This window comes from Babylonia areolata, chromosome 18 (genome assembly GCF_041734735.1).
Source record: "Babylonia areolata isolate BAREFJ2019XMU chromosome 18, ASM4173473v1, whole genome shotgun sequence".
NCBI lineage: Eukaryota > Metazoa > Mollusca > Gastropoda > Neogastropoda > Buccinidae > Babylonia > Babylonia areolata.
This window is the reverse complement of record NC_134893.1, coordinates 35,150,272-35,177,214: the sequence shown is the minus strand read 5'-3', so window position 1 is coordinate 35,177,214 and position 26,943 is coordinate 35,150,272. Positions and strand designations below refer to the sequence as shown.

At 41.6% G+C, this 26,943-nt stretch overlaps 1 protein-coding gene across 1 annotated transcript; it reads left to right on the top strand.

The window, feature by feature from the left end:
• Positions 1-1,744: 1,744 nt before the first annotated feature.
• LOC143292710 (uncharacterized) lies at positions 1,745-17,797 on the top strand. The gene is made up of 2 exons (XM_076603229.1): positions 1,745-1,901; positions 4,110-17,797. The coding sequence occupies exons 1-2, from the start codon at positions 1,878-1,880 to the stop codon at positions 4,758-4,760; spliced, it is 675 nt and encodes a 224-aa protein (XP_076459344.1). The 5' UTR covers positions 1,745-1,877; the 3' UTR covers positions 4,761-17,797.
• Positions 17,798-26,943: the final 9,146 nt, after the last annotated feature.

Genomic DNA, 26,943 nt, shown 5'->3' with positions numbered 1-26,943 from the left:
ATGTGCAGACCTGCTAGTGCCTGGACCCCCTTCGTGTGTATATGCAAGCAGAAGATCAAATACGCACGTTAAAGTTCCTGTAATCCATGTCAGCGTTCGGTGGGTTACGGAAACAAGAACATACCCAGCATACACACCCCCGAAAACAGCATGGCTGCCTACATGGCGGGGTAAAAACGGTCATTCGCGTAAAAGCCCACTCGTGTGCATACGAGTGAACGCAAAAGAAAGAAAGAAAGAAGTCTGCTGACCCACCTGAGGCTGCAGCCACGGCCTCATAGATAAAAAAAAAAAAAAAGGAAAAAAAAGATTAAGTCAGTGTCGCAGACAGATTGATAATAGAACTGATCACTTTAAACCGGCCTACACCCCGAATGTTCTGCCTGTATTCACGGGGTGACGTGTGTGTGTGTGTGTGTGTGTGTGTGTGTGTGTGTGTGTGTGTGCCGTGTGTGTGTCAGTCCTGATCGACCGTGTGTGTGTGTTGGTTACGAAGATATTAACAACAAGAAAAAGTGCTGTTGTCTTTTTTTTTCTTACAACAAACAACAAAACGTGTCCATGCTACGGAGTTGACTGATTCATTTCGACTATTTCATTTTGAAAACAAAATCGAATTGTCACCAGTGTAAGACTGATTTCACTGATGATGTTCTGCTGCAAATATGTCAGTGGAGGCCAGGAAAAAAAAGAGAAAAGAGGTAGACTGAGAAGCCAGGACTGTGAGATGGAGTCACGTTAACACAACACTGACGTACTAAGTTGTTTGAATCCCTTCTACCTGTCTAAATTTCTGGATTTCACGGCTTTGTCCATGCAAACTATCGGCACAATTTTTTCGGCTGTACTTTTTACACTATATCATTAGCCTTCGTCTTGCGTTTTTATGTGGCAATGGCGTTATCAAAATCCCCGGCAAGGACTTGAAAACTAAATCGGCAATAAACAACTGAAACGAATGGAAATCTACTGACGGCTCGATCACTGAACTGACTCATCCGTCAGAGAAACGAAAAGGGGAAAACCAGACCCTGACATATTAGTCTAAACTGAATGTAAAAAATAAAAATTTAAAAGAAAAAAAAGAAGAAGAATAGTAATGATAAAAAATAAAATTAAAACTGAGTTTTTGCACCAAAAGTAGTAGCACTAATGACTGTAAAAATAGAAGGGCTGAAATGAAGGTCCACTCACCGCTTGTGTGTGTGTGTGTGTGTGTGTGTGTGTGTGACGGTGTGTATGCGCACGCTTAAGATTCGAGTTCCGTTTTTCTCGGAAGACCGGTGTGGGTGCCACATACAGCTTCACCAATTAATGATGAATATGTCCATTCATAATGGCATCTCTGGCAGGGTGGCAAACCTCTGACCAGCTCCAGTTTCAGTTTCAGTTTCAGTTGCTCAAGGAGGCGTCACTGCGTTCGGACAAACCATATACGCTACACCACATCTGCCAAGCAGATGCCTGACCAGCAGCGTAACCCAACGCGCTTAGTCAGGCCTTGAGGGCTCCAAACAACAGCAAACTACCCCCACGCCCCCTCCCCACAAAATCCTCCTAATCCTGTTAAACCTAGAACAAACTAAAACAGCCCACTCGGAACCCCCCATCCCCCCGGAAAAGAATACGTGTAGCAGATTCATCGACAAGTCGATGTTGGCTACCCATCCAACAGAAGAAGATAATCAGCATTTTCCCAGATGATCTGCGGTGACAAGTGAGTGGGAATTCCCGATGACAAGACCGTGAAATGTGTATCCTTGCGCTGTTTGAGGTGCCCAACAACTGCGTCCACTGCAACCGACAACTAGTCATCTGAATAGACACATTCTTTTCGCTGAAGGTTTTGGACGGAGACGTTCAAATTTATCAGCGTTATGGCAACTGGACCAGCAAATGAGGTAAGTTCAAGATGCAAATACAAAAATAACTTCATCAGCTGGCCTTCAATGAATGTCGGGGAAGGGCGCTAAGGTCTGTGAGAGGGTGAGTAAGAAACGAGTAAAATATGTCGCCATTTTGAGCCTTTTCCACTCCCTCTCTCTCTGAAAAAATCTTGTGATAGCGATGTATGTAAGCAAAACTCGATCTAGCAGTCTTTATGTGACATTTTTTAAAGTCTTGTTTGTCAATAGGCGAGAAAACATAGCAGTTATCCTTTAGTGTACAAACTGGTGGCAGTTTTGCTTGTCGACGTCATCGGTTACTCGATTGTTACTAATTATAGAGTTGTCGTGCTTGTCGATGTCATTATGACTGGGTCAGCCAAGGTTTTTTCACTTATGTCACGAGTGTGGCCCATTTTAGGTTATGCTAACTCGAAACAAGGCATACGGAACTTAATCAGACTCACAATGCCGTGACTCCCCCCTCTCCTCCTTGTGTTGATACGCGTCTGTTGTATAGTTAAAAAATAGAAATAAAAATCTGTGTACTGCAGAACGATATTACACAGTTACTTCCTCAAATGTGAACTGCTGATAACTGCTTATGAATTGCTGCTTGAAATTGTGTGCATTTGTCACACATTGTTTCCACATCATGAAAACAAACAAACGTGACATGAGCTGTGGGAGCAGTAAAGGGAAATAATCTTCGCTCAGGCAGAGTATGAGGTATCGATTTGGATTACTTCCCATTTAGCAGTTCATTGATTAGGCCTTGTGATGCAATAACAATGCAGATTGTGGACACAGCAGTACGAAATAGTGATAAAAGGTGATCAGGTTTCTTTACAACACTCAAAGTTATCTCAATCTTATAGTTATACATACAAGAAATGAGTTTTAAGAGGTTATGAATATGATAAATTATTCATTACATGTTTCAAACAAGGAAGGTGGGGGAAGGGATGATGCTTACATGTTAGTTACTTTTGCATTCTTTGTCACACAGTGTCACATCAGCCACTGCTTGCAGAATACTAACAGACTAAGAGCTAATTACAGGTTCCACTTAAGTTTTGAATAGCGTAAAAAGATTCCTTTTTTTAAAATAAAAATTGAATCCCACTAACTGTTTAAAAGGAAATTGAGGTGTGATTTTTTATTCAGTCTGTCCCTCTGTGTGTGTGTGTGTGTGTGTGTGTGTGCTGGTGTGTGTTTTTAAATTTTATTTTGCTGCTGTTTGCCACTGAGCACTTCTCGCTTTCTTTTTTCTTGGCTGGGGTTTTGTTTGTGTCTGGGGGGTGGCGGAGGGGGGCGGGGGGGGGGGGGGGGTAGTTTCCTGTTTCCTTTTCATTTATCTATTTTGTGGGGGGGGGGGTTTGTGTGGAGGTGGTGTGGCAGGCTTGGATTTAGGAACTAATTTCACTCTGCATAGAATGATAAGAGGCTTGGTGACTGTTATGGAATGTGAATTGAAAGTGTACTTTGAAATAATAATAATACTATTAATAGTACTTGAAACATCATCTTTACACTTTTTGTTCATCAGCAGCTCAGGCTGCCAAACCATACACAGAATTCTACTTGATAAGTTGTATATGTAAGTGATAGTTGAATATGCATATAGTAAAAAATATGTAATCAAGGGTGAAATTTAAAGTGTTTGTGATTGAAACATTATGAGATCCACCTTGACAGGATAAGAAGCTGTGTCACTTTGTGATGGCAAGGAGACTGCCATTTTCAGATGGTGACAATATTCTTATTTACGTAGCTTATAATGCTAAAGACTGTGCGACTTGTTGTGACTTGGTGAGATATGTGTGTGTTTGTGTGTGTGTGTGTGCATGCTTGGGTACATGAACATTACTTTCTCTGTATATATGAATGTATTTTAAAGTTAGAATTATAAATGTTGAAATTCAGCACTTATCAAATGATTTTGTTTGGACTTTGGACTTTCCCCAGCCACTTTTCCATGCCATAGCCCTGGACCTCTTATTGTTATCATTAAGTTATTGTATTTGGTGTTGTTGATAATGATAAGAAATAATGATAATAATATGTTTATCTATCTAGTTCGTAATCAAATGATTTTGCTCTAAGCGCTTTACAATTACAGTTGTTCCAAATTTTGAATAAATGTTTTTAAAAGTGATGTTTGTCGCGATGGCCAAGTGCACATAATGAGCATTGTGAGAATTCTCCTCTCTTGTCTGCCAGGAAAGTCTAGGCAGTGGGGGACTGTCGGCAGCGGACAAGCTGATACTGCAGCAACCTTATGCAGCAGCGGTGTCCTTCATGGGCTACAGACCTGACCTGATCGTGCACGCCGTAAAGCTGCTCCAGAACCAGGATGGAATCCTCGAGAGCGGCATGCTCCTGAAGGAAGTGGAGCATCTTCTCAAGGTGGAAGAAAGGGGCAGAACTTTGCCGTCTGTAAACAGGAGCAAGGCTCCTAAACGTCAGAGGTCGGGCAGCCTCGAAGACAACAACAGTGACTCAGAGAGTGACTGTACCGACAGCATGCCTCCAGAGAAGAATGATCTTCAGACGGACGGGGAGCAGGTTTTGACACTGCCCCAGGTGAAGGCAGTTGTTCTGCCACCAGCAGCGGACAAGGTGAAGGAGGGGGGTGTCAAAAAGAAAGCGGAGGACACGGCAACTCTGCAGCAGAAGCTGCGGGCCCTGCGGCAGGAGAACCAGCTGCTCAAGACGAGGCAACAGTGCCGGAGCTGCCACAGCCGCCCCGTGTCCATCACCTTTCTCCCCTGCGGCCACTTCTCCTACTGCTACGACTGCGGCCAGACGTTCCGCGCCTGTCCCATCTGCCGCAAGACCATCCTCGCTGACGTCAGGACTTTCCTGGCCTGAGTTTTTTTTAAGCAGTCGTTCGTCAGATATGGCCGACGCTATGCCTACACACAACACCACGCAACACACTACAACACCACATGCCACAACACACACACACACACACACACACACACACACACACACCACATAAAAATGTTATTTCACATAATATGATTCTTCATAATAAAATTTTGAAAGGTGTGGTGATGGTTTCATTCACATCTAGAAGAAAAATCAAGTGTTATTTTTGAAAGTGGGTTGATGGTTTCATTCACTTGTAGACAAAACATTCAGGTGTCATTCATAACATGTGTGGACTTGCTTTCACAGGCTTTTTAGTCAGCTTCAGAATTTGTCATTTTATCTTTTTGCAGTTGTACCTGCACTGTGGACTTAAGCTTTACTATATTTGTTGTTCGCATAAGCTTACAGGCCAGAAAAAAAGTTTGCCTGCTGATGACTGGCATGATTATAAACACTTATTGGTAGATCAACCCATACAGTGCTGGTCATTTTAAACAGCAATGGCTGCTGGGATCTGCAAAATATGTTGACAGCAGAGGAGTGATAGACCCATTGGCTGGTAAACAAATTTCAGGAAACAGCTGCCGTGGTGAAGTGGTTAGCATTGCGGATGACGTGGATTTGAATCCCAATGGAGGTGGGTTTTTCAGCCCACGGCCGGCTCCTACCCAGAGTTGAGTGTGCTATGGGCTTAAATGGGGAGAATGGGACCACACAGTCAAGTATCATCTTTTTCACAGATGTGTCTTTGGGAGTGTAGCTCTAATTACCTGACTAACACTGCAAGTGTCTGTATCTCTCAGGCCTGGTTGACACCGGGATATCGTTATGACAGGAAGCATAGAGTACAGCCGTGTCACAAAGTCCCACACCAAAATGGACCTCCATAGCAGCAGCAGCAGCATCGTCATCCTCCTCTTCCTCCTCCATCATCAGTATAAACTAAAAAGTTCCATATTTTGTGGCCTTTCATGCCCTGCTGTCATGGTGACCTCATTTTCCATACCCCTCCACTTCCGTGCTAGAGTTGAGTCCTGTCAGTGTCTTCAGTGTCGGCAGATTGATGGGGGGCTGTTGTTGGAGGGACATGGTGGCGGTCTCCACTGTGGGATGGACGTTCACTCAGTCTGGCTCTGCAACTAAGCCATTATTGTCAGTAGGGGGCTTAGTAGGTGGTGTCCTTAGTATGTTAAATCAGAACAGGCACTACTGAACACAGGCACTACTGGGAACCTAAAATCAATGGTTCCCAGCAGACTGCTGATGCTGTGACTGTGACAGACGAACCCGGGAGTGGCCTTGTAAGGGGGGGGGGGGGACTGGTAATGAGTGGTGTGGGAGTATCACCACTGAAACGGCGCAGATGATAGGGCAGCTAAAAGAAATAATAAATAAATTTTTGAAATAAAAATTTTAAAAAGACAAGTTTCAGATCCCCCAAAATGGCTCTGTTAGAAAGGAAATGGCTGTCAGAATACAGGTGAAGTTTTTGAATTTTGACAAACAAGATATTGCAAGGCCATTTTCACCAGAAACCACATGGTGCATAAACATTGGTACTTCTATGCTGCCATTTACACATGAAGTTGGCACCAAAAAGGTCAAGAGCAGCTGTGTCTCCACGAGTCCAAAATGAAAATTTCTGGACCGGAGGCTCCTGACAAGAGGTCAGCTCACAATCCCAAAGTATCAGGTTGAAAGCTTGTGTTACCAGGTTCACACAGGTTCTGAAGAGTATACATCAGAATATTTCTTGTTTCATGGTTATGGTCATTAATCAGAAGGTTTGCTGTTGTTGAAGTTAGAATGTGTGTAAGTTTATGTGAGGTGTTTTTGTTGAAGTAAAGATGCAGGCAGTTCTATACATGTGAACATTTTTGCTTTGGTAATGGGTGTTCGGTTTATTTATTCGTAACTGAAACACAGATGAATGGGTGCCTAATCAAGACTGAGCTGGTGGTTCGTTCATCAAGGAACAACAGCAAAAGACTGGGAGTTGATGTTCAGATGCAGACAAGATTTTCCATCACAGCAAGAAAACATGTTTAAATGCTTTCAGCTCTGCAGTGATGTTGAGTTTGGTGCATGCAAACATGATATGATACAGTGCACTCTGCTTCATAGACTAATGAATGTAAAACATGTTTCCTGCTAGAATTTTGTGAATGGAAAAATGATACCAAATTGAAACCAAATCGAGCTTTATCTATACAGCTTCAAAAACAGTCTCTCATGGTCTTTGTGAGTGCCAGGGCTTTGCCATGTTGTGTGGTTCAACCAAAAAAATTACCAAGACAATTATGAGGGTAAAATGTCTCAAAGTTTCATTGAGAAGCTTGGGATTGTGTATCTGCCCATAATCCATTCAGCATGGCATCATGCTGTTACAGTCACAGTACACAGTTGGCAAACTGCATGCCAAGCATATGTGCTGGATTCTCTTTAAATGTTATGCAAGTACCGTGTAATGTGACTTGCATGCTGAAAGTCATGACCCTCGGTGTTGGGTGAAGGGTGGGGTGCACATATTTGCAGAATAGGAAGCAGTAGCTATTGTCTCCCTTTTTGTTAACAGATTGTAGTAAATGTGGGTTTTATTCTCTGAGCATAGTCTGCTGATTCACCAGCACCAGTCACTTAAGGAACAAAGAAACAAAGAAAAGCAAAAGAAATGATACAAGTTACAACTTTGAATGCCAGATCCATCAGTGGTGGGAAAAGAAAGACTTGATTCTGCTCAACAGTTACAGGACTTTCCTTGGGTTTTTTAATTTGGTGTCACCCCAAAGAAATGTGTGCTACCTAAAGATAAATGTGTAGCAATTTGCATGTTATTACCTGCATCTCTGCTTCATGTATAAACTAGTGAAGTTTAAAATCATGAAACAAGTTGGGAAACAATGTGTAAAATATAGTTGTCATGTCATAGCAGTTATTTTATTTCCTTCACAGGTTTACAGGATCTGAAACCTTTGCTATTATATATATATCAGTATGTGGGACACACCTAGTTTTGTGTGGGATCTCTGTAGAGTGTATAGTAGTGGTTCAGCTTGTAAAGAAATACCTGTGTTTCATTTTTTGCAAAAATCATCTCTTGGAACCTTTCAGCAACACTCTGTTATTCTCTGAAAGGTTGATGACAGTGTGTTGTATGCAACATTTTTAAAGAGGAAAAAAATTAGGTGAACGAAAAGTGATCCGCGCTATGTTAGTTGCAAAGTCAGATGGAACTTGGGTCCTGATGATTGTCATCCAAATTTTGTACTACATTTTTTTTTTAATTTTGCAAAAGAAGTGACAAAGAGGGTTGTTTTTGTTGGATTTTTCCTTGTGCTGATGATAAATTTGTTGTGGCAGCTTCCTACTGTCAGTATTATTGCCGTAGCTATCAATGATATTGTTATGGCATCTTTGGTGCACATACTTGAATTGTAGTCTTTTTTCTTGTCTTTTTTTTCCAGTTTATGTGACTTGCGCACTGCATGTCTTAACTGTTAGCACTCTTGTGTCCCCCAACCACCACAACCCTCTCTTGCCACCACAAAATGCTTTTGATATATTATAAATATATATAAATATATATATATATATATATATATATATATATATATATATATCACTTATTGTCAGTCAGAGATTAAGCTTTAAACGCTTTACAAGCATTTGTACAATAACCTGCCTACTTGGTACATACACACAAATACCAGTCCCCTCCCAACCCTTCTGATTCTCTCTCTCTCTCTCTCTCTCTCTCTCTCTATCTGTCTGTCTATCTCCCTTTGTTCACTGGAAAGAAACTGTTTCCTTAGCTCCATCAAGGATTTTTCTCAATGTCTCTCTGAATCACCTGTACCCCTCACCCTCCGGCTCCCATTTTGCTCCTTGTTCATTTCTTTGAATTCGTCATATGCAGCCTTGACAGAAAAGAAGGTTTCTTCATTGTTGATTTTCTTTGACTTGAATTCAGTCTGTCATGAATGTATTGGGTTGAGAGGGTGTTGGAATGTAAACTGCACGTTTTGCTCCTGAGAAATGTCTTTTTGATATCTTGGTCCGTATATGTGTCGAACATGTCAGCGGTTGACACACAGTGAGTGGCTGTCTGCCCATTTCAGCTGTTCATTTCTCTCTCTTTCTCTTTCTTATACACACACATGTGCACTCACAGACACAGTCATGTGGGTGCATGCATGCACACTGTCATGGCCCAGTGATGGGTGTTTTTACATAAATTTGCATACGTTTTGCCTGTTTGTGTGTTAACGCATTGTCCATGCCTTTCTCCTATCCCTGCGTTTTACCATCCGTTCTTCTGCTTCCTGAAATGAATTATTTGAAAGTGATGTGTTACTTGAAGCTGACAGGGGAATGTGATAAGGAACTCTAGGGAGAGCTGGACAGTACAAGGTCTTCAAATAAGAAGCCTTCCTCAGTCAAGTGTTTCGGCACTTAACTCCTTGCTCTCTAAGGACTGACAGGGGAATGACTTGTGGTTGAGGGGAATGATGGCAGAGGAATGAACCACAGTGAAGGAGCATAACCTCAACAGTCAAATCTTACAGGTGCAGTTGTAGCTGAACAGTTTAGAACGTTAGACTTTCCGTCCAATGGTTCTGTGTTCAATCCCAGTATCGGCGCTTGATGGGTTGATCGTGATTTATTTCCAGTCTCCCAGGTCGTACAGGGCAAGCTCATGGTTAAGTCCTCGTCATGTGTATACATAAGTATGCAGAAGATCAAAACAAAACAAAAAAGTTTAACATCCTGTGATCCGTGTCAGCATCTGGTGGATTATGAAAACACGAACGTACCCATCACTTAGCGTGAGCACCCAACATGGGCTACTTACAGCTATATAGTTTGATGAAAACAGTCATGTACGTAAAACCCCACTCACAGACTAGTGTGAATGTGTTAGTTGTAACCCACAAGTTCACAAAGACAGTATACTTGTCAGTATTTTTTTATTTTCTCCCAGATACCTCATCTGACTATTAAGGGAAGGTGGATTTGGGAATAATGTACATGGACACACACTTGCAAACTGGTATCGATAAATACACAGTGCACGTTCTCATGCATGCACATGCGCATGCTCACACACACACACACACACACACACACACCTAGATACCTGCACGTCCAGGAAACTTCTAAGTAACAGAGGAGGCCTGAATTTCCTGGATCTGTCTCTTTTGAGATGTAGGTAGAGAGGTGACTCCACAATCACACTGCCTGTTTTCTTCACGGCAGAAATGTTGTGAACAGGCTTCTTCAGCCCATGATGTTTGCTGCGTGTATTTCAAAGATGAATGTCCAAGCAGACTTTGTGTGGGCGTGGATGTGTAGATTGTGTGCTTTGTGCATCTGTCACAAAGTTGAAACTCAAGATTGTCCTGAAACAGAAAGGGATCTATCAGGTAATTCTCCCCAGGTAATGAACTTGACAGAGTACTTGATGATGTGTCAGTCAGGATCCAGGTGAGAAACTGGTGTGATAGCAATTAAAGTAAACTTGGTGTCTGATTAGGGAGATGAGAGGTTGGAAATGTTCTTTCAGTTTGTCAGAGATGGTAAATGTCTGCCTTTACCCCAATGATCAAAACACATGTGCAGCATCATTTGCCAGACTGCAGGAATGCTGCCAGGCGGCATGGCACAAGTGTCGATCTTTAAAACTATGGAAGCACCCAGCGGCTGCTTTTATTTTTTTGGGGGGGTGGGAGGGAGCAGGGGGTGTGTGGTGGGGCGTGGGGGGGGGGGGGGGTTGTTCCACTCAACATGTCACGTTCTGCTGAAGCAAATAATGTTCCTTGTAGACATTGCCGTTGTCTGTGTAAGTCACATACAACCATGTCGTTTGAAGGGTTCCTTCTTGCTTTTCCAGCCACCTTCCAGGCTCCAGTTCATGTGCCCTGCCTGCAGTGGACTACCAAGCCATGAAATAGAACTGCACGCCTTCTCACCAACCCCAGTTTGCTGAGATGTTTCAGATATATCTCTCCTTTAAAAAGTTATTTATTCCCCTGCCCTCAGTGCACTTCAGACCAGAATCTGCTGCAAGTAATACAGACATTTCAAGGAGCAGAAAAGATTATGATAGAATGCAATGTATTTTGTGTGGCTGTGTCTGTGAGAGAACAACGTTCTAAATTGATATGGCAGACCAAGACAAGCAGCCAAATGATTGTGTGTTAACCACACAAGTTTTGATCAAAAGGGCCAAGTGTTTGGGTGACTTTGTCATGCATGCAATGTGTAGTTTGCTTTCTTACACCTGAGTATCTGAACCCTACATTTCATTGACGTCAGAAGAATTAAAAGCGACCGCAGATGCCTTCTCTTTCTCCTGTCTAAGGCAGTAATTTATTCAAAGGACAGGACTGGAAAGAGAGGGGAGGTTGAGGTGGGGTGAGAGAGGGGAGAGAGAGTGTTTCCCTCTCCTGTTTGAGAGGGAGACAGTTGGTGACTGCAAACACACTGCCAGTTTTTGTTGGCAGAAGGGATGCTGTCAAGGTGTCCCTTTGGCCCACAGTATATTGTTAGCATTCAGCGATTACCGTCCACGTGACTGTGGGCAGCATGGCACAGAACGGTGGTTTATGAAGGTAATCTGATGCGAAGAAATCCATCTTCATCATCCCCTGTGAGGGTAACCCAGTAACATTTTAAAACAGAACTCTGGAAAGGGTTTGTAAGATGTTTACTGCTCTGGTTACCAACCAAGATTTGTCTTCTTTTTTCTTTGTTCTCTTGATTCTCTCTCTGTCTCTCTCTCTCTCTTCCATTCTCTCACTCTCACCACTCCCCAACCCACTCACGCACAAACACACACATACACACACACACACACACACACACACACACACACGGGCACAAGCACATGCACAAGCACATGCTCAGACTTAACAGAAATGTGAATGGCACTTGTATTATCCGTCCCCCAATTTCTTTCATCCCTCTTCAGATGTTCTTTCAGCGTGGTTTCTTTCTTAGATTCATTCAGACAGAATGCTTGCTTTATTTCTTTGTTGTCGTTCCTGTGCAAGTCTTTGAAACTCTTGTTTATTTGTATATTGGTAATTGGATGCTTAGGAAGGATTATTCCATAAACAACCACCTTTTATGATCTAAAATATCAAAAACATTAAACTGTGAACACTGTAAAATCATAAAATTTGGTTTTCCATATTTCTGCTTGTTTGAAGAGGGTATTTGATTGCTATAAACCTTATGTTTGTTTCTGTATGCAGTGTTTGGTGTATGTCTCATTTTATTAGTTGGACATTTCAAGTACCCTTTCTTTTCATACATTAATCTATTTCATTACTTTGCGGGCAATATGAATGTTGTCAATTCGGAAGATTTTGGCTTTGTTAGCTTTGTGCGATTTCATTTTTGTACATATATTTTCCCATGCTGTCACTTTTAACATTGCTTAATTAAATCTTTGAATGGGGCAGAGAAAACGGGGAACATTCAAAGTAGATTTGTGTTTCGTTCTCATTTTTTGTCTGAGGTTGTACAAAAATAATCAGAATACTTTGACTTCAGTGGTAAAGGTTGGTTCTATAGTGTGAATTCAGGGCTTGGTCTTTTTGATGGAAGTTTCATGTGTCTGGTTCACGTGCACATTGACATTGTTCCATTGATTAAATTGCTTTCATATAGTCAAGTGGAGTGTAAATTAAAATATAACAGACTGTTATGAAAATTATGACCTAGTTTTCTGCCACTGCTTGCCAAAGGAAATCGGCATATATTGTGGCAAGCACTGAAGTCCATTTGTCTGTCGGGTTTTGTTGCAGTTGAATCTAGTCCAGGATCTACAGCAAAGATGGTTTTGAAAAAGAAATTGCCAGTGTATGATGTTATCAGTACATACAAAAAACAAAAACAAAAAAGTCACCAACGTATGATGGTACATGTAACAGTAAAAAAAAAGAAAAGTCCCATTGTATGAGGGTAACAGTTTAAACAAATCATCCATGTATAACAGTAGCATACAGTGTAAGCAAATGAAATGTATGATTGTAGCAGCACAAATGAATAACCACTGTAAGATGGTAGCAGTATGAATAAATCACCGATGTATTATGGTAGTAGTATAAAGAAATCACCCATATATGATAGTAACAGTATAAAGAAATCACCCATGTATGATAGTAACAGTATAAAGAAATTGATAGTAACAGTATAAAGAAATCACCCATGTATTATTGTAACAGTATAAAGAAATCACCCATGTATGATAGTAACAGTATAAAGAAATCACCCATATATGATAGTAACAGTATAAGGAAATCACCCATGTATGATAGTAACAGTATAAAGAAATCACCCATATATGATAGTAACAGTATAAAGAAGTCGCCCATATATGATAGTAATATATGATAGTAACAGTATAAAGAAATCACCCATGTATGATAGTAACAGTATAAAGAAATTGATAGTAACAGTATAAAGAAATCACCCATATATCATAGTAACTGTATAAAGAAATCACCCATGCATGATAGTTACAGTATAAAGAAATCACTCATATATTATTGTAACAGTATAAAGAAATCACCCATGTATGATAGTAACAGTATAAAGAAATCGCCCATATATGATAGTAACAGTATAAAGAAATCACCCATGCATGATAGTAACAGTATAAAGAAATCACCAGTGTATGATAGTAACAGTATAAAGAAATCACCCATATATGATAGTAACAGTATAAAGAAATCACTCATATATTATTGTAACAGTATAAAGAAATCACCCATGTATGATAGTAACAGTATAAAGAAATTGATAGTAACAGTATAAGAAATCACCCATGTATGATAGTAACAGTATAAAGAAATCACCCATATATGATAGTAACAGTATAAAGAAATCACCCATGTATGATAGTAACAGTATAAAGAAATTGATAGTAACAGTATAAAGAAATCACCCATATATGATAGTAACAGTATAAAGAAATCACCCATGCATGATAGTAACAGTATAAAGAAATCACCAGTGTATGATAGTAACAGTATAAAGAAATCACCCATATATGATAGTAACAGTATAAAGAAATCACTCATATATTATTGTAACAGTATAAAGAAATCACCCATGTATGATAGTAACAGTATAAAGAAATCACCCTTGTATGATAGTAACAGTATAAAGAAATTGATAGTAACAGTATAAGAAATCACCCATGTATGATAGTAACAGTATAAAGAAATCACCCATATATGATAGTAACAGTATAAAGAAATCACCCATATATGATAGTAACAGTATAAAGAAATCACCCATGTATGATAGTAACAGTATAAAGAAATTGATAGTAACAGTATAAAGAAATCACCCATGTATTATTGTAACAGTATAAAGAAATCACCCATGTATGATAGTAACAGTATAAAGAAATCACCCATATATGATAGTAACAGTATAAGGAAATCACCCATGTATGATAGTAACAGTATAAAGAAATCACCCATATATGATAGTAACAGTATAAAGAAATCACCCATTTTTTATAGTAACAGTACAAAGAAATCACCAATGTATGATTGTAGCAGTATAAGTGAATCACCAGTATGATAATAAAAGTGTAAATAAATCACTAATGTATTGTTACAAGTTCTGATACTGCAGTAACAAGATTTTTTTTCCAAAAAAAAAAAATTAACAGGAATGCTGCTTTGTATTTGCACCATGAAAAAGGATGTTTTTTCTTCAGTTTATGTTCAGATTGATATTTTCTTGATTCCGTTGTAGTTGGGTTATTGTGAAATGTTGAAAATCCATAGAAAAGTAGAGGTCGAATCAGGATGTAGGGTGGAGTTGAGTGAGGTGAGTGGACAGGAGGGGGGTGTGGGGGGGGATGTGGAGCAGGAATAGCTAGGGATATGGGAGAAAACAGGGAGGGGTGTAAGAAGTGGGAGGCAGCAGAATGTGTGTGGTCTGTCTAGGTATTGAGAGTGAAACTTTTTAACGGAATAAGAAAGAAATGATTTTTTGGGTTTGGGGGGAATGGGGGGTAAAGGGGATAATGTGTTTGAATCACAAATGGCAAGAAGGGAGCTTGTTCGTAGGAAGGCAAGATGTGGTCTGCTAAAAAAAAAAAAAATTTTTAAAGAGAGAGAACTTTATCCAGTTCCTGGCATTTGTTTTGTCCATGCTCACAACCACTTGGCAGTATTGCAGGAGTGATTTTTTTTTTTTTTTTTTTCTGACCTTCAGCATCCTCCAAGCTAGCCCAGTGACCAGCGTCTCCCACCTCTAGTTGCTCTGTCTAACGACCGCGTAGCAGAGAGTTCACATGCAGCACTTTTGACTCCTCCGCCCCATTTCGTTGTGGCTGTGCTATTTGTCGTGCCTGTGCAGGCATTTCCTTGTTTTCGGCACTGTGCAAGAGACACGTGCAATTTTCTGGCGGGCTGCTAAAACATGGCGGCTGCGCTTTTAAAAGGAAAACCTGGACTTCTTGCAAGCTTTAATAGACATGTTGTGAATATATGTTTATGTGGTGTCTTTTTATGTTTTTTTCCCCCTTTGTAGTCGTTGTTGTCTTGATTGGGGTTTTTTGTTTTTGGTTGTTGTTTTTTTCATTCATGTTATAATTTCACCCTTTTTCTTTTTCTTTTTTCTTTTTTTTAACTTACAATTGCAGTCTAGTCTCATCATGTTCGGTATCACAAGATATATTTGCACTCACACAGAAAATGTAATGTCAGTGAGTTTGTTTGTTTCTTTATGTTTGGGTAAGAAGATGGAAGGTTTTCTTTTGCCTTTCAAATTACCTTGCCACAATGATTGTCACACCGTGTTTCCAAAGAATTTTCTCTGTTTGTGGAGAATGCCACAATGATTGTCACACCGTGTTTCCAAAGAATTTTCTCTGTTTGTGGAGAATGGAACCACACAAGACTACCACCCTTTATATCACATCAAAGCAGTTTGCAGCAGATCTCTGTGTCCAGTTTATGTGTCAAACACTAACAAAAGTTTTAAGCAGAGGCCAGTGTTTGTTTGTTGGTATGTTTGTTGACTTTTTTTTTCTTGATTCATTCAGTTTTAACTGCCATCATAAACTTGTTCTTGGTTTTTTTTGAGTGTTTTTTTCTGAAAGTTACCCTTCCATTTGTTCCAATGTTTGTTTATTTGTATGTGTGTTTGCATCTGTCTGGTTTCTTTGTGTTTTTTGTGTTTGTCTTTTTTTCTTCTTGTGTTGTGTGTTTTTTCAGAAAGTTACCCTTCCATTTGTTCCAGTGTTTTGTTTATTTGTTTGTGTGTTTGCATCTGTCTGGTTTCTTTGTGTGTGTGTGTGTGTGTGTGTGTGTGTTCTTTTTTAAATGGGTGTGAGAGGTTGAGTACTGTGGCAGGGAGTTTCGCTTGTCACCAACTGGCTCAGTGGAAGATGGGGCAAAAAGCAAGAGAGAAAAAAACCCGAAAGGAATAAAACAAAGAGAGAGAGAGACAAACATTGAGAAAGGCAGAAAGAAAGAAACAAATCTGATCGTTCCTCAATAACTTTATTGCTAGTTCTCATCCATCATTGATGTGAACAAACGGAATATCGTGGGGTTTTTTTGGGGGTTTTTTGTTGTTGCTGTCAGGGTGTGAGTGTGGACATTGCATTGCTGTTTAACGGCTAATGTAACGGATTGTCTTTTTTTTCTTTTTTTCCTTTTTTTTTTCTTTTTTTTTTTTAAAGAACAGGGATTGGATTGGTGGCTGTCCTTCAGCTCCAACTGCAGGCAGACACTTTGTTTCCTGTTTAGAGGTTCTGGAAGGAAACTGAGCATCTGTTACGTGGTGGGGGTTTTTTGTTGGTTTTTTTTGTTTGTTTGTTTTTATAACTTTGTCTTACCTATTTTTCCATTTAAGTTCAGTTTTCTTGTGAATGAAACCATTTCCCTTTCACCCTACCTCCGTGATGGTGAGAACCAGCTGAAAGGTGTTCAGGGATGGGGCAGTGGCGGCAGGTATAAGACGTAGTGGAATAGGGATCTGCAGGAAAGGACTTTCATGCCTTTCCTGTGTTAGCTGGGGTCAGGAAAATTATGCCACCACCACCACTACTACCACCACCACCCCACCCACCCCATTTTTTGCTGGGGATGGGGGGTGGGGGGGGGCGATTGTGCTGGAAAAGCTTTAGTGAGTGAAAATGAATACCACGTTTCAGATTGTTTTTGAAGGAAACGCGCATGAAAAAAGACACTGATAACAATGATGATGATAATGAATTGATGGTGATGAAAGTACTGGATGATGATAAACATACTGATATTAGCAATGACAATACTGATAATGATGATAATAATATATTATAGATAATACTGATAATAATTATGATATTAAACAGGATGAAGAGATGAAGGGACAAGAACTACTGCTGCAGTCACAACATGCAGATAATAGAAAGAAAATAAAAGTAACAAATCAGTTAGAGACATCAGGTTACATCAAAATCAGGGGTGATAGTTTGCTGTTGTTATATTCAAATTGTGTTGAAGATTATTGTCAATTTTGTGATTAGACGTATAAGTAACCTTAGCAAAAATTAATCCTTTTTTCTACTCGGAATCTTATTAAGACTACATAATTCATTTGTCCCTTTGTTGTTGTTTGAATATTGAAACAAAACTGTACAGTATTTCCAGAAGTGGATAATTGACACACAATTCCCGTCGTAATCGCGTATGATTATTGTCAATCACACACACACACGCACACACACACACACACACACACACACACACACACTGAGAGATCGGTTAACTTAGTAGTCATTATGACACACAGTTGTTACATATTTGTAGTCATTGAAGAATATCCTACAAATATTTCTCTTTTATTCGTAAATTCGTGTGAATGATTCTATTTACAATTAATCTAGATATATACCATAACTGATCTGGATAGTTTGGAAATCTCTCTCTCTCTCTCTCTCTCTCTCTCTCTCTCTCTCTCTCACACACACACACACACACACACACACACACACACAAACACACACACACACATGTGCATGCATGCACACATGCATATACACAAGCATGCTCATAAACCTGAGCATGGACATACATAACAGTATATATTAAAGTGAAATAATTTTATAAGGTCAGATAAAGTCTAACACACACACACGCACACACACACACACACACACACACACACACACGGAATGCTTTTATAACAAAGTTCAGCAGAGATGTTAAATGCATATGTGGAGAATCTATTTCAAGCAAACACATACTGTTTGAATCTGAAATCGTTTTTACCAAACTTCTTGGAAAAATTCGTTTGAATGTATTTTTGACAATTTGAAGATGTTATGTGCTATTGCAGAAGGTTTGCTACATAGTCCAATTGGACATTTGTTATAATTGTCACAGTTGTTTGATGTTAGCGTTTCCTTCTATATTGTGCCTATGTCTCCCCTTTTAATGTCTTATTTTTTCCAGTGCTCTGTATCTTTCCCCACCACACACGCACACATACGCGCACACACACATACACACACATCATTCATCACCCTCTGCCCAATACCATTCCCACCACCACGCTCCGCCCTCCATGACCCCCCACCCCCCCCTTTTTTTTTTTTTCCGTCTAATATCACTTAAAGTGGAAGACGTTAAACTGAAGACGACTACTACTACTGCTACTACTACTACACACACACACACACACACACACACACACACACAAGTTGCTAAGAGAAAGAAGAAAAAAAAGCAACTCATAAATTGTTAAATGCATGTTCCTTTTTTCCCTTCCAAAGTTTGTGTTTTAGTTGTGTTCCTAATATTTTGCCAGTTGCTTTCAATTTGACAATAAATGTATGCAACATTACAATTATATTTGTGATTGTGTGTTCACATTCTCTCTCTCTCCCTCTCTCTCTCTTCTTGCTCTCTCTCTCTGTCTATCTAAATGTATTACTATATTGCTACAGAACATAGCCTTTCAGCAAAAAATACTAACCATTTCAGTACCCTGATAAAATTGAAAAAGATCAAATCAAATGGCTTGTGAAAAACATACTCCAACCCACTCTTCTATGCTTGTATTTTGATTCTCTGTGTGTGTGTGTGTGTGTGTGTGTGTTCTGTTCAGCAGTTAATAGTGCTTTGGATGTACTAGACACTTTATTCTGACTGAACAGATCTGACTGAAGAGATCAGTTAAAAGAGGGAGCCACACAAACAGTTCCACTTGTACACACCCTCTTCCTCCTCCTCCTCCTCGTCCAGGTCATGCACTTGGTGAGACAGCATTTATGCGAAGTCTTTTGGATGAATTGATATTGAATGAGACGATAAATCGAACTCCTGTGTGCAGCATGCAGTTAGTGCACATATAAGAACCCACGACAACATAAAGGGTTGTCCCAGGTGAAAATTCTGTAGTAAAATACACTTTGATGTGAAAACAAAATACGCTCGCAGACAGAAAAAAGGTGAAGGGGGGCGTGGGGGATGGATGGGTGGTGCTGCGCCATGGTGATAGTCTCTCCCTTTTATGGAGTGGACAGAATTTCAAAGAGAGAAATGTGTCGTGATAATAAAAAAACAATAGAAGAAGAGAAGAACATGGGCTGACATAATGATATACTGGTTGAATTCCAGTCATCATTCATCTGTTTTCTTGTTTTTTCTTCTTCTCTTTTTTTTTTTTTTTTTTTTTCACCGTTTGAGAGCACCTGACCCATCATTCTGTTTGTTCCTTTGTGGAGCAGTCTGACCTCCACAAACTCTGAAACTGGACGACAGCTGCAGTGATGCCCCAGAGTAAACAAGCAACGTCTGCTCAAAGCAGGCATACTTTTCCTGGACTGAAGTGCAAGAAAGAAACTATTTTCTTCAATGATCAGTCAGGTACTGACATCTGCGTGGTCCCAGGTATGGAGTGTATGAGAGAAAATGAAGTCAGTGATTGACTAAACGAATTGGCCCATCTCTAATTGCCTGCCAGTCGAACAGACAATATTTTGACTTGGCAGATGACAATCACAATGAAACGTCTTCGGCGAATCGGTAAACTCTGGCAGGGTGGGAATGGAATTGGGGGGAAAGAGGGGTTAGGGGGTGTTTGGGTGCTGATTTGAGCCCCCGAGTGGCTCGTTTTTGTCAGCCAGCAAGCAAATTAAGGGCAAATTTCATTTCTCACTGTATCAGGCCTGCGCAAATATCTCCTCCCTCCCTGCTTCCCTCCCTCCCGGCCCCTTTTACTCTCTCCCTTCTCGCCGAGAAGTTGACAGGGGCTGTCCTTTGTGGTGGCACGGGGGGCTTGCGGAGCGTGTCAGGGCTGATTAAAAGTCGTTGAGGCGAGGGCACGAGTTTGCTTCTGCTCCAATAGACCCCGGGCCATGGGAAAGGGAGACAGGAAAACAGCGGTGCGTGAGCTGTCACTGATTACACTTCAGCCAGCTAATTAAGAAAGTCCGCAATGATGACACGGCCAGTCCTGAAGTAGGGGAAGGGAACTGGGAGAGGCGGTGGGGGGTGGGGTGGGGTGGGGGAGGCCAAGGAGAGGAAAGGAGTCGATGGGAAGAAGCTAGGCCATCGGTTGTTTTGGGTGTAGTGGTGGTAGTGGTGGTGGTGCTTTTTGTGTACATAATGGAGTGTGACGGACCGTTTTAGTTCAGACGGACTGGGCTCTAGTTTCATTTTGGATTGATGATTCTTTTCATTCCTTCAAAATTCCGGGGCACAGTATTTGCGTGAGTCAGTGGGCGTTGGTGACAAATATGAAGGTTGCACCTTCTTGGGGCTGAACGTTTCGCCTTCTGGGGTTTGGGGGAATACTGACGGTAATGATGGTAATTTTTCGTGACTTCGGGTGATTGAATCCAATTTCATGGTAAATTGATTAATTGATATGGACGACACATTGGTGTCAGTATCCCGTTTTGTGACAGGGAAAGGAAATCATATTGTGTGCACAGCCCATGAGCTGAAGCCCATGCATTGAGAAAGAGAGAGAGAGAGGGGCCGCTGGAGAGTTCCACGACCATCTGGGATCTTGCGCATGTGTATCTAACTTTCAATAATAATAATAATGTACATTTCACTATATGCCACCTTTTCTCTCAAAGAGTTCAGGGCGCTTTACATGAAAGAAAAATATAACAAAGTACAAATAATTCATGACCACTCTTTCTCAAAACCCCTAGCTCCCCCACCCCCCACACACTCTCTCCCTTTCCCACTCTTCATGCATCCAAAGTGAGCTGACATGGGTGGTGTTGGAGGAAAAGGAAGCTGAGACTGCTCACAGATAGGTTTTAAAAGATGACAGGTTTTAGTCATGGATGAGCGAAAAGCAGAGATTGAATCATATGCACGGATATTATGAGGAAGGTTGTTCCAGATGTGAGGAGCAGCAAAGAAGAAAGAGGGAGGAAGGTGGCAGAATGGTTAAGACGCTCAGCTGCCAATACAGAGAGTCCGTGAGGGTGTGGGTTCGAATCCCGCTCTCGCCCTTTCTCCTAAGTTTGACTGGAAAATCAAACTGAGCGTCTAGTCTTTCGGATGAGACGATAAACCGAGGTCCCGTGTGCAGCACGCACTTGGCGCACTGAAAAAGAACACATGGCAACGAGAGTGTTGTCCTCTGGCGAAATTACGTAAAATGAAATCCACTTTCATAGGTACACAAATATGTAAGCATGCACTCAAGGCCTGACTAAGCGCGTTGGGTTATGCTGCTGGTCAGGCATCTGCTCAACAGATGTGGTGTAGCGTGTATGGATTTGTCCGAACGCAGTGACGCCTCCTTGAGAAAGTGAAACTGAAACTGAAAAGAAGAAAGAACGTTCACCGGATTAGGTTCTTGTATTGACACGAGGAAGTTTCAAAAGATAACAGTCAGTCATTGAATGCCAAAGGCAATCAACATTGGCAAAAGCAGCAAACGTGTGTTTTCCTCCATTTCTTGAGTTGAAAGCCTCCATTGCTACAACCACTTGAAACTCTTGAAGTGAAGTGCCATCGTCGGTTAAGAAAAATGAAAACTGAAAAATATGAAGCAAAAAGTCGAAAACAAATAAAAAGAAAAGAAAAAAAGAAAGAAGCCTGCTGTTTCGCACGTTCTGTCTTTCTTGACCGCCTTTGTTGCTCGCAATTTTGGAGAGCCAATCAACTTCGAGAGCACAGATCATGTGACGTGCCTCTCTAAGTCATGTAAGCACTGAACTCTCCAGCGGTCTGTTTCTCGATGATATTTTCATAACACGACTTATTTTATACACTTTTGGAAAGAAAAAAAAAGACGTTTTCCTGCACAATTTGTTCTTTTTTGTTATTTTAGTCCGCGAATGCGTCCTACGACGGCATTCATTAAAGTCAGTTGAGTTTAACAACGTATTGGCTGACGTTCTTATTGATATCAGTTGATCAGGGCTGGAGTCTATATGCGACGGACGGCATTCAGATAAGTCTTGTTCTAAAATGTCCCGGCGCTGACAAACTAAAGCTTTGACGTCATCAGAAGAAAGAAAATTCTTCGTAAACACTGGGGCTGCGCCTGACGTACCAACCTAGTGAGAATACCATTCGTGTTCAAGGTGAAAAAAAGAATTGTTTGTTTTGTTTTTGTTTTCCCTCCAAGTGCATCAACGGACCCAACCTCTGGCTACAAGTGTATGGGCACAAAGTATAAGGGCTGATCGAGGAAACATGCATGCAGCAGTAAAAGACTGCATGTGGGACTGGCGGTTGTTATATTCATGGTCCAAACCGTTATATTCTTGTCCAAGCGTACACCTGACACATTCTCACTTCAAACACGGAAAAATCCAAGAAGCTTATTTAGTTCTACGATCCCGGCTTTATAGATGCGGATCACTTATTTTGTGTTTACGTTTAGGAAGAAAAGATCGATCTGTCATAGCAAGAAAAGTCCTACTCCTATCACAGGAAGAAAAGATCTGGCAAGTTTTCAGGCTGTGTGGCGTTTATCGTTATCAAACTTAAATGTAGCATATTTTTAGATTTCATTACAGTTTGTTTTAGAGTGCCCAACGTTGGATAGGGTAGATAGGATATGAATATACCTTTAGTTTTCCAGTGTTTAATGAAGAATGCGTAAGATTTACTGACACACACGTCGTGAGTACAACATTCAGTCAAGGCTACCACGGGATTCACTGATGGCTCAAAGATGTTGCAAAAAAACAATACTGAATTAGCGGATTCAAAACTGGCTGAGTGTAACATGCGTAACATGGTGGCATTTTAAAAAGCGTTCTAAAGCACCTTTCTGTGGTTGTCTCCCGTCGCGGCAATCTGAACGGGAAGTCCTTGACCTTTGCGGTGATGTTCAAATTGTCGTTTAATTTGCAAGTTAGATCTTAGCAGTGAATTCAAATATCAGAACAACTCGAATTTTGCGGATTCAAAAAAAAAGAAAGATAGATGTTTGTAAATGGTGCCAGACTACAGAAATAATTATTCCGCAGGAACGAATCACCGATTCGAAGTGGCGATGTGGGTAGACTTGAGTCGGCGACTGACTGCTGGGATGACGCGGGTTTGATTTCCAGCATTGGTGTGTTTTGTGTTTGTTTTGGTTTGTTTGTTTGTTGTTTTTTTAAAACACTGCCGATATTAACAACTAAAATGCATTTTTATGTACCACCTTTGCACGATCTTTGCACAACCTGATAAAGGATCGAGCGTGTTGTTGGGAAGGTGTCATGAATACAAGGAACCTACTGAACTTAATAATTGTCAGGGGTTTTGCAATAAAGCAGTCAGATTTTGTTGATGAAAGTTTAACAGAAAATGTTTACTGTGATTGAAATAAAATACTGGTGTCGTTCACACACACACACACACACACGCACACGCATGCACGCAGTTTGAATATGGATGCTGACGTTTTGCCACCTGAGAAGGGTGGCACCCATCCCTTTCAGAAACATTGACGTCATTATGGGCGTAATGTCCATAGAGTGCCCACTTGTCCACCGACACACGTCACACACACACACACACACACACTTTTCTCTCTCCCCAAACCCCACCCCTTCTCTCTGTCTCAGTTTCTCCAGTGCCTTCACTACCAGATGTTGGTCCTGTCTTCAGATGATGATAAATTCCATGATAATTTTACAAATGATGAACTCTCTCTCTCTCTCTCTCTCTCTCTCTCTCTCTCTTTGTCTCCGGGCGCCCGAAACAGAATGATATTGTATGAAATGCGGCCACCGAACTGATAACATCACATAAATTTCCATCTCAAAGTGTTTAGTTGTAGGAAGAGGTTTGGCTGGGCTATCAAAACAAAGTCAAACGGCCACTGAGATGTCACATCCAAACTCTCCTGATAACGGATTAGCGGTGGACAAGTGGACACTCTATGGACATTACGCCCATAATGACGTCAATGTTTGTGAAAGGGATGAGTGTCACCCTTCTCAGGTGGCAAAACGTCAGCATCCATATTCAAACTGCCGCCTTTCGGCTTCGAGATAATCCGGTGTAACAGCCTCAGCGCACCCTGCTGAATTCTACCCTACAGTCATTCTGGGCATAGGCACTATAGAAAATGAGACATTAGTGTTTGTGTTCTGGGCGTGTGTCTAATGACCTCCGTGATGGGGGGTTCGGTGGGGAGGGGGGGGGGGGGTCAGATTTGACTAGTTGAAGTTTACCCCGGGGGTCACCATTCCAGGGTAGTCAGCTTAGACCCCAGGGTTAATGATACTCCGGGGTAAAAACCAACGACGGTACGAATAGGCTGGTACACCGGCTTTAGCTTCTGTGAGGTGAGGTTTGAAAGCAACTAAAATCCCATTTCAGAAGGGTTCTGTTCCCACCCTCTTCGAGTTGGCCTGTTTCGAAATGAAACGAAAGATGGATGTGTGGAGTTTTATCTTTCTTCCACAGAAGCAGCTATAACTTGAGATACGGAATACTTTGTGCATGTCAGGAAGGAAAAGCGGACAAAGGTCGGAATATATTCAGTTACACACGTCCCTCACCATCTGTCTCAGATATGGCTCACCAAACCTCACTGTCCGCGTGTGTGTGTGTCAGTGTGTGTTTGTGTGTGTGTGTCACAATGTGTGTCACAGTGTGTGTGTGTATGTGTGTGTGTCAGTGTGTTGTGTCGTGTGTGTCACAGTGTGTGTGTATGTGTGTGTCACGGGGCAGTGTGTGTATGTGCGTGCATGGATGCATCTTTGTTGTTTGTTTGTGTGTGTGTGTGCGCGCGCACGTGCGAATTTATGTCAGTACACGTTGCTTGCATATTTCATACGCTTATCTCATCTGTTACATAAATCACATTACCAACCGGTATCAGCAGAGGAATACCGTTTACATCCTAGGCTAATTTTCCAGCCCACCGACCGAAGACTAAAGCCATAAGAAGATTAATTGATTAACATTAACCTGCACCGCCAGACCACACCACTGACGCACGCCGGCAAGTACCACAGGTGTTGGCACTGAGGAAAAGCACACAGACACACACAAACTCTAACACCCACACAGATTTTATCCACGCCCTTCAGTTGGGGGAAACCATGGCCCGCGGGGCCAGCCAGACCAGACCTCAGTGCCACCGGCTTTGGCCGGGAGGTGTATTATATATTATATCCACCACTACACCTTTAATTGGTTTTACACACACACACCGTGCCTCTCCCGTGACGCTGTCTGGACTATAACTTGTCGCGCAGGTGCTACTTAATGCAACTGGGCCGGTGCCGTGCCGGATTGCCGACAAAAACAACACTGGCCTCTTGACCAGACTGAGGGGCCGGCCCCTTCGCCGCTGCTGCGACTCGGCAGGTGAGAAACTGAAGGGCGCGTCTGTTCCAACACCTCTCAGTGCCCGGCAAGTGGTTGCCGCGTCATCAGCCCTCTTCTTTCGCGAAGCAGTTGAGGTCACAGTTCCTGAGTCCGGCCGGGCCGAAAGGGTTCTCAGTCCTTGTGTGATTGACCAGCCACCGTGCAAATCATTGGTGTACTGGTATGGTGCACGACACTGATTGTTCGTTTGTTTGTTTGCTTTGTTTGTTTATTTATTTGTTTATTTATATGTGTGTGGGTGCAGTGGGTTAGGGTGTGTGCAGGTCAGAGAACATGCTGTCCCAGTGAGATGGTGTTAGTGTTAGGGTTCTGTGCCGTGTGTGTGTGTGCCAGTTTGTGTGTGTGACAGTGTCACTGAATGTGTTGCGTGTGCCGGTGTGTGTGTGATAGTAGTGACGTGTGTCTGTGTGTGTGTGTTGGAGAAAGTTCGCAGATCAACTCAGTGGTTCGAAATTCATTCTTTCATTTATCAAGTTATTCATTTGTTCAATCAATCATTTATACATATATGTACTGGATTGAGCGTCAGGTGTAACACAGACTATACCGTATAAAACTGAGTGAAATACTCCGGCTTTATGCTTGTTACGACCAAGCACACCAAGTCAGTTCATTGAAAGACGTCACTGTAAAAGTCAAGTTGGACCGAAAAATCCACTTCGTCTGGAAAACAAAAAGAAAAGCGGGATAATTCAGTGGACGGAAGAAGAAGTGGTGGGGCGGAAGGAGGAAAGGGGAAGGGAGGGGCGTGGGGTGGAAATTGATCAGTGACGATGATCACTGGCAGTGATGACAACCGATCGATCTGTCACGTGTGAATGGCATGAGCCAGTGTGTGTATGTGAGAGAGAGAGAGTGTGTGTGCCGTGTGTGTGTGTGTGTGTGTGTGCAAATGAGAAGTCCATTCAGTTGTGCCAGGATATTCAGTCGCCTGGTTTAGCAGGCCGGGCCAACTGACCAGTCGTCACTCCAGCGTCCAGTGGACTGACAGTGTACGGCCCTCCACCCTTGTGGTTTGCATTGAAGTGATAAGGCAGAAACACGCTACAGAAATTCCCCACACAAACACAGGTGTGGAGTGTTTGCTTGGAGATGGGACAGCCTTCGTCAAAGCGCATGCTATTCTTAGACTGGAGGGAGAAGAGCTGAGGTGGAGAGAGTTATCTGCAGGGAGGCACGCAGAGAGAGAGAGAGAGAGGAGGGTAATTTCTTAGGTGTTATGAATGACTTCCAACGAAGGCGTGCGGTGTGTATGCTTATCAATTATCTTGCGATCACACACACACACACACACACACACACACACACACATACACCCCAGGTAATACTACGTGACCATGAAG

Coding starts and splice junctions, on each gene's coding strand:
- LOC143292710 (XM_076603229.1), top strand. CDS start 1,878: ATGGCAACTGGACCAGCAAATGAG. Junction 1,902..4,109: donor CAACTGGACCAGCAAATGAG/GTAAGTTCAAGA, acceptor CTTGTCTGCCAG/GAAAGTCTAGGCAGTGGGGG.